The sequence below is a fragment of the Cryptomeria japonica genome, chromosome 4, assembly GCF_030272615.1.
Source record: "Cryptomeria japonica chromosome 4, Sugi_1.0, whole genome shotgun sequence".
Classification (NCBI taxonomy): domain Eukaryota; kingdom Viridiplantae; phylum Streptophyta; class Pinopsida; order Cupressales; family Cupressaceae; genus Cryptomeria; species Cryptomeria japonica.
In genome coordinates this window covers 10816708-10829562 of record NC_081408.1, presented here as the reverse complement: position 1 = coordinate 10829562, position 12855 = coordinate 10816708, and the positions used below count along the sequence as shown (strand labels likewise).

At 36.0% G+C, this 12855-nt stretch overlaps 1 protein-coding gene across 1 annotated transcript in view; it reads left to right on the top strand.

The window, feature by feature from the left end:
- The first annotated feature begins 1107 nt into the window (after positions 1 to 1107).
- The window catches only part of LOC131054938 (cold shock protein CS66-like), a 19219-nt gene continuing 7471 nt past the window's right edge, over positions 1108 to 12855 (top strand). Inside the window, exons 1-2 of the mRNA XM_059218771.1 lie at positions 1108 to 1771; positions 2860 to 3066. Coding sequence (XP_059074754.1) covers positions 1289 to 1771; positions 2860 to 3066 — 690 coding nt within the window. The 5' untranslated portion in view covers positions 1108 to 1288. The remainder of the gene's footprint in view (positions 1772 to 2859; positions 3067 to 12855) is intronic.

The following is a 12855-nucleotide window of genomic DNA, read 5'->3' as shown; positions in this document are numbered from 1 at the left end:
ACTTTGGTTTGAGCAACAACTAGTGTAAAAGGAGATTTAATAGAAAGCACATCAAACATACAAATGGAGAGGTTCATCAACATGAAATTTGAGATTTTGAAGTTCAAAATGGAGAATATATTTGTGTGTTGCCATATTTGGGACCAAAACCACCATAATGTCACAAGCTAACTAAAATTTATTAGAGAAAAGGAAAAGGGCCTCATTAGGCTCTACTTGGTAGATTTTGTTTTGTTGACTATACACTAAGAATGGGTGATAGTGGTTTTGTGGTTAATCATTTGAATGAGACCAAGCTGCACTTTATTGGAGTGAAGAATGGAGGAGATCATATTTACTTGTTTATTTACTCTTCACATTCAACATAAATAAAGTTGATCACATAGATTGCAAAATCATATTTACGTGTTTATTTGCTCTCACATTCAACATAAATAAAACTCTAATTAAATGAATGCATTGTATACAGTTGTAAAATCATAACTATGTGTCTATTTGCTCTCACATTCAACATAAATAAAGTTCCAATTAAATGATTACGTTGTGAAAGATGAAACACACTTAATTTTCCTTTGCATAGATAAAGAATGGAGTTCCAATTAAATAAGTACATCATGGAGGCTATACAAAAGACTAATTACTCATTATATATATCTAGTTTGAACTTCGAAAAGATAAAAGATCCAATCAAAAGAAAGATATTTAAGAAACCTAACAATATATCCACTCTACGTAGGAAAAAACATCTGTACAAAATGTCAAGGCCTTTAGATAAAGTTGATAGCCCTTGAAAAAAGACCTTCCATTGTCTTTAAGGATAGATTCAAGTGTTTTCATTGTTGCAGCAGGGCCACTTATTAATCAAATATCTAAGTGGGGGGTCATCGGTTTCCCAAATTTCATAACGTCTATGTTTCGGATTACACCTGTCCCGTTACGATTTTTTTAACAGGCTATTTGCACAACTTAAAAGGCAATCTATTCGCTACAATATTTTAACGGCTACATACTACCGACAATGCTTTATTCCGGTTGGCCAACCCACGTCTTATCCGTGTGACGTTGACATTTATTTCACCGACTTATGAGTGCCACGCGTCAGTCGGAAATGCTTCCGGCAGCACCAGAAAGCCGCGTCCTAAGCGCGTCGTTCGCCAAATCTTATAAATTCGCCTTCACTCCCCACCATTTTCACTTCCAACTTTCTCACTTACTGAAAACTATTTCCGTCTCTTGAGATTACTGTGTTCTCTTTTGGTGGTGTTGTATATTTCTTTTTTTTCTTGCAATGGCGGAAGAAATTGCACCAGAGCATCAGGATCGAGGACTGTTTGGTTTGTTTGGGAAGAAGAAAGAAGAAGAGACACATCAGCAGCATGACAGTGCTGTGGACCCACATGGACAAGGACATGTGGCAGGTGTAGCTCCACATGAGCAAGGACATGTAGGCGAGATTCATCCTACCCCTGCATCTCATGGTCATGCAGACGAGGTTCACCCTACCCCTGCGTCTCATGGTCATGTGGGTGTAGGTGAACCTCACCCTGTATTTGGCCATGTGACTGAGGCTCATCTTACGCCTGTATCACATGATCATGTAGGCGTAGGTGAGCCTCATCCTGTGTATGGCCACGTGGTCGAGGCTCACCCTGTGCCTGTGTCTCATGGCCATGTGGAAGAGGGCCAGCTCCATGGTGAAGGTGAGGAAAAGAAACATGAAGGGGGCCTCATGGCAAAGCTGCATCGATCTAACAGCTCCTCTTCCAGCTCTGTGAGTTTTGGTTGCCCATCATTTCCTTAATATTACTTCAGTTTCTAAGTTTGCTTACATAGATCTGATGAAATAACAATGTATCTTCTCTAAGTTTGCTTACATAGATCTGATTAAATAACAATGTATCCTCTCTCCTTGATGATCTATTTGAATGTATTTTTCAAGCTTTCTGAACTACCTCTATCAACCTATAGGTGAATGAATTATTGAGCTCCTGTGGTTGAGGGTATCCATTCCCTCAAACTTTTTATGGTCTTGATCTTTACATTTGACCCAACAGATCAAGATCACTGGGATTTTTAACAGATCAGGGTCACTTGAATCTTTTATGGTCTTGATCTTTACATTTGACCCAACAGATTCAAGATCACTTAGATTTTTAACAGATTAGGATCACTTGAATTTTTATTAATTTTACCTTTAATATTTAAAATAAAGTTGATTGGATTTTGTTCGATTGGATTTTGTTCTACTTTGTGGTCTTCCATGTATATGTACTTAGCAAGTCATGATCCATTGTTATAACACATAAACTTCTTCAACATACAAGGGTTTGCCTGACAAAAATTTTCAAAACTTCACATCCTATGTGCATTCTGTTTTACCTTTACTTTCATTGATTAAATCTGGTTTTATTTTAATTCATTTGAGGCTGGGAACCTGGAAGCTGCTTTATGCACTTATCAAGACTAGATTTGGAGTCATTCATTTCACCGTCAAACCAAGGGTTACTCTGTACATTCTCCTTTTTTTTCAAAATAACTTTCCTTTTTTCAAGTTATAGAATTTTTTTTTGGGTAAACCATTCAATTTCATGGTCACATCATATATATATTTTTCCTTTCATAAAATCTATATATTGTACATGTCTACTGTTCAAAATTACTGTACATCCTACATTTGCATCCCATTTTCTGTTACTGAACATAGATTTCCTTCATTGTTTTTCATGAAAAGATTGTACATTCCATTTAATCTTCCCGTTTCTATAATGGCAGTAGTTTGTTCATTTGGATATGATGAAATGAATGTAAAGTTTAGGTCACTGGAACATATCTGATCTGATGAAATGAATGTGTTTACAGTCTAGCGATGAAGAAGAAGAAGGAAAAGGAGAGAAGAAGAAAAAGAAGGGTGGATTGAAAGACAAGTTAAGGGTTCACGGACGCCATGAGAAGAAAGAGGAAGATTATGGTCATGACAAGGCTGAAGAAGAGGGAGAAAAGAAGGGCCTGATGGAAAAGATCAAAGAGAAGCTTCCTGGACACCACAAAGAGGAAGAAAAAGAGCATTAAAAAGCAACTGGTTTTTTGGGTGCTTTCATCTTATATTGTGTGTGGCTATGAGTGTTTACCCATTTTCTGGTTTGAAGCATACTCTGTATTGTATGCATGCTGTGTTTGACTTCTATATATTATAAGAATGTAATGGTGGTTGTTCCTTTTTGTAATTGCAATGTTTTGTTGATGCCTTCTCTGTTTCGTTTACTTATCTACTTCAGAGCAGTTGGAAAGTGCATTGGGTTTTTATACCAGCAGTTTTCTCATTAAAACTTTGGGCTGGTAGTGTACTTTATGCCTATGGTATTTGCAGGGTTTGTAAAATCATGGTGGTTTTGGAGGAGACAGGGGAATGCATGTGTAGAATAGGGGACACCAATTTTTCCTTGTCCAAAATAAATATCCAATTTGTATTTGAATATGCAGGTAAATGTGATTTTTTATATTCTATCGTCAGTTGAAAATGTTTAAAATATTTGCATATTTATTGGAGCATTTGTATGAGGATAAACATTTTGAAAATTTGGCTAGGGTATGATTTTGTGTCTCATGGTTTATATATATTTTGTATGTTACATAAGTTATGTGATTAAATGATGAGTATAAGATATTTAAGATTTGGTAAATAATTGGAAGTTTTTTTATTTATATTTTGATTTAAAAAAATTATAATTTTAAATATTTGAAATTGATTTTAGTTTTGAAAAAATATTGCGGCAATATATTCTTTTTAGAGTTTTAATATAAGAAAGAGATTTATTTGGTAATTTAGATCAAAAACTAATTGCTGTTAGAAGTAATGTCTCCTACATCATAAAGTAGTTTTCAAAAAAAAAAAAAAGGATAGACGTTGATTTTGACTTTTTTATAGAAGTTATGGCAACATATGTTTTGAAAAATTTGAAAACAAAAAAATAGGGTTTATTTCTCTTCTCAGATAAAAAAAGGTAATGATATCTAGAAGTTGGGTCTCCAACAACATAGAGCATCTTTGAATGAAAATAGTATAGCTAAAATGTATAGATTGATTGAAGATTTAGCTAAATATAGATTGATTGAAGATTAAGATTACACATTTTGTTTGGTTTTAGCTCATGGTTTAATTTTACTTTTTATATTTATTAGGTGGTTGAGATGGAAGTTGCATAGTGAGTTTTGTAGGTACTATTATGTTGATAAACTTAATCCTTTCTTGGTATACTTTTGTAAATTGTCTTTGCAAATGTATTGAAACCATTTTTAATTATTGAACAACACTAAGTTTCTTTGGAGTGGGGTTCTTCTCTTTAAAAGGTTTTCTCCATACAAATTAGTAAGTTGTGGTATAAGGCTTTTGTTGTTTATTTCCTTGCAACTACAATTTTTGTAGATACTTCCTCTCATAAATTAGTGTAGTGTGTGCATTTACACTTCCACTTCCTTCATTTGATACAAAGTTCGAAAAGCTCAAATCTTAGGTGTTAGAAATAGAGTATTCTCGTTTTAACTCTCGTTTGAGTGACAACTTGCCATTAAAAAAATACAAATGGAGAGGTTCATCAACATGAACTTTGAGTTATGGAAAGTTTGAAAAGGAGGATATTCTTGTATACAAACTAATTAAAATTTATTAGACAAAAAGACAAAGGGCCTAATTAGGAATTGCTTGGTAGATTCTTTTTTGTTGATTGCACATTAAGAAGCCACCACATAGGTTATTTAGAAGGAGTTGGAAGAATTGTATTAGGATAAATCATTGGTTAACAATTGAGAATGGATGATAGTGATTTTTGGGTTAAACGTTTCAATATGTTCACTATAAATGTGATATATTGAAGTGAAAATGAAAAGTAATCATTGCATGAGACTACTACTTTGTTACATCATGGGATCACTTGGTGATGGTAATTAAGAGCACTAACATGAAAAACAAAATGGCTAAGGTAATAGTTGTTTTACTTGCAAAGGATGTATGCATTAAAAGGCTTTTGAATTTACTAAGAAGGCTTTAGTTATTCATGCAAGAGTGAAATAGAAAGGGAAGAAGGGAAAACATAAAGAAAAGTATAGATCTAACTTCTATAGGAGATTGTTCAAAATGTCTTGGAAAATCAAAGGTTGACTATTGGAATTACAATAAGATCACTAAGAGGAAAAATGAAAAATAAAAATGATGTAGATGATCTTTGTTAGGACTTAGCAACTAGTGTATTGAAAGATGAATGATTGGTATCATTAAGGGTTCTTTTGATATGATGTCACATCAAAAGTGGTTTTCGAAGTATGATGAATATAATGGTGGAAGGTATATCTCAATAATATTTTTTATTCAAGCATAGTTAGCCATAATAAAGTTAAAATTTGATTCCAAGATGGACAAGTGAAGGGGTCAATGGTATGATCAAATATATGTTTGACATAGAACCTATTATTGGTTATAAAATTCAATTATGTAGGGGTGTAGATTGTTTTCTCTAATGGAAGGTGTGAGATAGTGCAATGAGTTATAATGTTTGCTAAAGGTGTTTGTGTGTGTACTATTTCAAATAGAACACACTCTCTCCAGTATAATGATTATTTTATTACTATAGTTTATAAAATATGCACCTTCAATACCATAACCAACAACAATTAGGAGTGGTGTTTGTACATTTGAAATGGTCATCATTTCTAAGTACCTAAACAGGGTCTTGTTTTAAAGAACAAGTTACTTATAGAAGAAAACAAGTTAGGGCACCAAAAAATAATTCATATAGATGAAGAGAATTTAAGTATCTTTAAAAGAAAAATGAAAAACTAGTTAAGGGGTGTAATATAGTGGAAATGGGTTCACTAGACTAAACATGAAAATTAGGAATCAAATCTATATGCTTGGAGGTGTGGTACCTACAAGAGAGACACAAACCACTCAAACACACCAATGAAACATTATGTTAGAGGTTAGAATCATAAACAAGGAAATGAAATCAAAATCCGTAAGCACGTCTCATTGCCTTGTATCTCCAAGGATCCCTTTAGATTCAAGGTGGCTCTCAGCTTGGAAGAGCACTTGATCTTGGGATGACTACTCAAAGAATGAGAGATAGTGTATGTTTCTAAGATCTAAATGAATGCAACTAAAATCCTAGTGATGAGATGATGATATGGATATGAAACTATGATATGGTGCAAAATGATAAGATTAGTGTGAGATTAAGCTAGCATGAACATGATATGAAGATGATATTAAGATGATATGTAGCTAACATGATATGAGATTAACATGATATATCTAAGCTATGATGAAATCTATACTATGATGCAACTAAAATGGTTTCAAAGAGAGGCTTAATATGCTTGATGAAATAAGACTATAGTATGGATGCATAAAACTTGGATCCATGGATTGAAGAAATGGGCTCTATTTATAGAGGAATTGGTCAAATGGATGACCAAGATTGAATTGGCTTGAAAAGGGTTAGGATTGAAAGTTATCAATCCATGTGAGATTTTCAACCCAATCTCATGTTAACAAGTGTCACCCTGAGGAGGCCTGAGAGGATGTTAAGTAAGCATTAGATGCATATTAAGCTTTGAGGGTTATCCTTAAGAGGATGAGCCATTGTATAAAGCTATTATCCAAGGATGAAGGCTATTATCCAAGAGTTAAACTCTTGTGCAAAGTTGGAAGATGGCCAAAGGGACAACCATCATGGGATAAGATGATGTCTTGTAAGAGGTATTAAATGGTTTAGAAAAGTTTGGCGGCTAATTTGTAAGAGCCTTACAAATTGGGGAACTCAACAAGTTAGCTTGTTGAAAAAGGTTGTCTTCAACACATTTAGAGGACTTTCCCCAAATTTGGAGCAGTGACCCCCTCAATTTTAGGGATGTGACATGATTAGAGGAATTTAGGCTAGTTACATGGGATTTGAGGACTTCTAGAAGAATGATTAGGAGGCTAATGGAAAATGTAGGAGAATGCAAGCGGGATAAATAGGGAAATTATTTAAAATAAAAGGATTCATTTCAACTAAAATTTATGCAACTTGCAATTGTAGGAAAATGCAAGTGGGGGTGGAGTTATAAATAAATATTGATTTATTTATTTGTAGAAGGGATTTTTAATGAAATATAAATTTAATTAAAATGGTGGAAGGGAATTTAATTAAATAAATAGAATTTATTCAATTAATGGAAGAAAGGGGATATTAATTAAATGTTGTTTGTATTTAATTAATGGTTAGATAGAAGAAAAGGGGGTATTAATTAAACCTTGGTTTAACTAATAGGATGGATAAATGACAATTAAATAAATAAAATTCATTTAATCAAGTGTGCAAGTTTTAGGCGTCTACATTTAGCCCCTCTTCGAAGTGACTTGTGACCACATGTTGATTCAAAGAAAATCACTCGATATGTCGCCAAAATTTCTGATTTTGTTGTCATCGCAAAAAAATTCGATATGATGCCCCAGATATGGATATGGATGTTGATATGATAATGATGCCCCCTTGGGAGATGAAATGAGAAAAATTTGCCGCTCAGGGCGATTTTTGGAATTTTTGGAAAAAAATTTAGATTTTTAGATTTTTGCAAAATTTTTGCAATTTTTTGGATTTGTTAGATTTTTACAAAATTTTGGTGATTTTTGGGATTTTTGGGATTTTTACAAATTTTTGTGATATGGATCTGCCAATAAAAATAAAAATAAAAATGATATTTTTTGTAAAATTACATGCCTAGTACAAAACATACACTACGCATGCCCATCTAGGCAACACATGGAGCTATATAAGCCTCCACGGGACCACTTTGAGGTCATTTGTACACTTGGCCTTGATAAATTGGAGCTTGGAGAGGAGAAGGAGAGAGACAACAAAATGGTGCCACCTCATCACAACCATAGATTTGAGTGGGTTCGACGATACGAGATACCAACAGCTTATGGACCTCTGGTAAGTGGATTTTCTACCCTCCTTTGTCTAATTTTTCAACATTTTTGTTATATTTTTCAAAAAAATTAGTAAATGTTTATGTTTTTTATGCCCTAGGTTTTCATACTTTTTTTTAGCGCATATGATTTTTTTTAAAGCGCATATGATTTTTTCTATAGAGCATTTGATATTTATCATAGTGCATATGATTTTTTGTGTAGCATATATAATTATTTAACTAGCGCATAAGATAAGTAGGTTAGCACATATATTTTCTATTTTAGGGCATTGACCAACTATTGTAGCGCATAGGGTGATTTATGTGGCACATAGGATGATTTACATAGTACATTTGATAGATGTGTTAGCGCATACGAAATAGCACATGTGATGACTGTTTTAGCACATTTAAAACAATGAGCGTTTTTTATATTTTGCAAGATTTTTGACATGTGTCAAATTGATGTTTATGATGTTGGATAGTGGGCCAAAATGTCGATATGAGGCATTGATGTCGATATGAGTCTCTGATGTCAATATGAGTTTAGGTTCGATATGAGTCGTCAATATGAGTCATTATGGTCGATGTGGGTCTTGAATCGATATGAGTTTGGATTCGATATGAGTCGATGTTTTTCGTTATGGGTCTTGATTCGATATGATTCGTTGTTGTCAATGCGAGTCAATATAGTTGATATGGGTCATTGATTTCAATATAAGTCAAAATAGAGTTGATATGGGTCACTTGAGTCGATATGAGTCTTGATTCGATATGAGTCTCTAATGTCGATAGGAGATAACTTTGTGTTTGATATGGGATAACTGTGATTTGTTATAGGTTACTTGTATGTCAATATGAGTCACTTAGTCACGGATATAGGTCAATTTATATGATAAGATGAACTGACTGGTATTAGATAGTGTGACTCGCGTCACTGATAGGAGAGGTCGGTTTGATAGTTGGTAGGTTCCTTGACTAGGTCCCCAATAGGATAGGTTGAGATGAACCTTCCCATGTTGATAAGAGTTTAAGATCGAAACTCTTAGAATGATAGCATGACAGATGTCACTGATGGAGGCTTAATGAGATTGTTTAAGATCTCACATTGAGCAGATAGAAGATTGTTTGATGAACACATGTTAATTGATCGATTTGATAGATAGAACTGATATGGTGTGTGATATTGTGATGTAGGCTCGATTGGGTGTATTGATGCTTCAAGAGCGATACCCAAAGACATTAGTCATGCGAGGAGCCTTGACCGATGATGACATAGCGGTTATTGCTGCATGTGGTTTGTCACATATCCTGGACATGCCTTCCTATCAGAAGAACAAGGCTCTACTTATTGCATTGGTGGGAGAGGTGGCACAGTGATCATGACACCTTTCATTTGCCGACGGGAGAGATTATAGTGACGCCAAAGGACATCTACAAGATTTTGAGGATTCCCATCATGGGTGAGTTAGTTTAGTATGATGTGGCGGAGCATGGCGGGATTGATGCATTCCAGGAGGTATTTGTTGATCCGCACCTCAGTGGATATTTATTGGCATGGCAGGACATGGTAGATCAATATGTCCCACTGCCTTCGATACTAGCAGGGTTGATAGGTGGTTTCCTTTGTCCCGATAGGAGTTGGATGGGGTTGGATACTCTAGCGGATGGTTTGACAATGAACACGATATGCATGGGGTATCTGTGTTTTGGCCCATTTGTATCATGATTTGCACCAGGTGGTATATGATAGGGGTGCAAGCTTAGCAGCAGATGTTACATTGTTACATATATGGGCATGGGAGCATATAGCAGTGCCCCATCCTGTGGTGGAGAGATCACGACTGACATGATTACCCTATTTATATATGTATCAATAGGTCGCTTCATAGCCTATTCTTGGGAAGTTGGATTAATGGAGATGAATTATAAATGATATAGATTCAATGATCTTAAGACCATACATGTATTGCGAGGGTTGGGCCAAGGATGCTGTAGAGATCCCAGTATTATGTCGGAGTATTTACTTGATAGGGAGGACTCCCTATGTTATTGACAAATTCATTTTGACATGTGTATACTGGTAGTTTGGTCGTACCCAGGGGATGCCTCAGGGTGTGACCATATATGGTCGGGTGTACAAGGAGAGAGTAGACTGAGGCCCTACACTCGATTTTGATATAGCATGGGTAGAGTGTGAGGCATTGCTACGGGTATGGTGGGAAATGCGGATAGGGCTAGCTGGTGCAGGTATGACTGAGTAGTTTGCACAATATTTTGCAGAGCATCCCTTTCCTCAGCTGATAGGACCTGGGGAGCCTATACCACCCTTGGAGGAGGTGGGTAAGTGCACCAAGATGGTGAACAAAAAGGGGGGTATAAGTGGCCACTTTTTTTTCTTCTTCTGAAAACAGGTAAACCTGAACTTCAAAGAGATATTCGAAGGTCACCCACTCAAAACTAGGATTTGAGAAAAGAATAAGAATTGTAGTACTCTTAATCAAGTTTTTAAACTACAATTTTTTTTAAAAGTTGGATAAGATTAAGAGGGTCAAACCTTTCTCGCACGAAAAACTGTTCTTGATTTTTTCTGGAAAACATAACATAGTTGTTGTCGTGCGTTGCACAAAATATATAATTAGATTTAGTATTTTAAAAAACCCTTTGGTAGGATGATAGGTAAGATTGAGATTTAGAAGTTGTGTATTTTTTTGTAATTTTTCAATTAGTATTTTTTTTTTAATGATTTTTTGAAGTGACTGCATCCTGAAAATTTGGTACCTGTTCGTGCGCTGGGCATAACTTGTATCAAAATAATCGAAAATGAAAACTTTTTTTTTTTAAATTGTATAGAATCTAGTGTAGAACAATAATATGTAATTTATTTTGAATTTGGTCAAGTATATAAAAATTTATTAAAAAAATGGTAGATGTATGTCTCTGAGGACTGTCAAGGCATTGGTAAAGAAAATTAAAGTTTACTATGCTAATGTTGTCTAAAAATATAAAAATTTATATGGTCAGAAAGATGAGAAGACGTGTGAGATTATGGTAGTAATTTTAGAGATACCCACTTGATCATTTGTAAACCTGATGATGATAAAGTCGAGAAATCATGTTGGAAGATGAAAAAATGTGTAAAGGGACAAAAATGGAGGGAAAATGGGCTTTCAAGTCTTAGGGTCGTTTCCAACCCTCTTACCAAGCCAAAACCTGCATGGGTTCTGATGTGCAATATAACCCGCTCGGGTTTTGAAAAACAAAAAGTACCATTCATAGTTCTACATAACCCGTACGCGTTATGTAGAACTAAAACCATCATTTTGAATTTCCCAAAACCCGTACGGGTTATATGGTTTTTCATAACCCGTACTAGTTATGAAAAACCAAAATTATGGTTTTTCATAACCCATACTGGTTATGAAAAATATCATTTTGAGTTTCACAAAACCCGTATGGGTTATGAAAAACCATTATTTTGATTTTCACAAAATACATATATAATATGTGTTTATGTATGTATATATGCATATCTATAGTTATATATATACATATATTTATATAGATATATGTATATATGTTTGTATACATGCATGTCTCTCTTCTTTTCCTCTCTCTTGTCTTCCTTCCCCCATCACCGTCTTTGTATATTTTGAGCCCTAATTATCCTTCTTGAGTTCTATCTCATCTCTCTCCCCCTCACACTTCTCTCTTTGCCAAGTCTCTCATCCTCTTCTCCTTCTCGTTCTCTCTCTACCTCATGTTTGTCTATCTGTCTCTATCTCTCTCTCTCTCGTTATCCTATCCTATTATCACCCTCTCCCCTTCTCTCTCTTTCTCTCCCCTACCTGTCCCTCCCCCTCTCGTTACCTTATCCTATTCTCTCTCCTCCCCCTCTCTTGACCCTACTCTCTCTCTCTCTCTATCCTATTCCCCCCATCTCCACCCTCTCTCTCTCTTCCTCTCCCTCTCCCTCTCTCCCAATCTCCTCTCTCTCTCTCTCCCCCTCTCTCTCTCCCTCCCCCTCTCCTTATCATATTCTCTCCCTCTCTTCTTATTCCCTATTCTCTATCTTACCCCCTCTCCCCCTACTCTCTCTCTAACTGCCTTTCTGACCCCCTCTCCTTATCCTATTCTCTCCCTCTCTTCCTATCCCCTTCTCTCTCTCTCTCTCAATCCTATTCTCACCCTCTCTCCCTTCTCTTTCTTTCCCTATCTCTCTCACTCTCTTCCTATCCCCTTCTCTCTCTATCTCTAACACTCTCTCCCTCCCCCTCTCCTTATCCTATTCTATCCCTCTCTTCTTACCCCCTACTCTCTCTCTCTCTCTCCCGATCTCCCTAGTCTCTCTCTCTCTCTCAATCCTATTCTCACCCTCTCTCTCTTCTCTTTCTTTCCCTATCTCTCTCCCTCTCTTCGTATACCCTTCTCTCTTTGTCCCTAACTCTCCCTCCCTCCCCCTCTCCTTATCCTATTCTCTCTCTCTCTCTCAATCCTATTCTCACCCTCTCTCCTTTCTCTTTCTTTCCCTATCTCTCTCCCTCTCTTCCTATCCCCTTCTCTCTCTTTGTCTCTAACTCTCTCTCCCTCCCCCTCTCCTAATCCTATTCTATCCCTATCTTCCTACCCCCTACTCTCTCTCTCTCTCTCTAACTCTCTCTCCCTCCCCCTGTCCCTCTCCTCTTCTCTCCCTCTCTTCCTATCCCATTCTCTCTCTCTCTCTCTCTCTCTCTCTCTCTCTCTCTCCCCCTCTCCTTATACTATTCTATCCATATCTTCCTACCCCCTACTCTCTCTCTCTCTCTCTACCTCCTCTCCCTACTCTCTCTCTCTCTAACTTCCTCCCCCTCTCATTATCCTATTCTATTGCTCTCTTCCTACCCCCTACTCTCTCTCTCTCTATTTCCC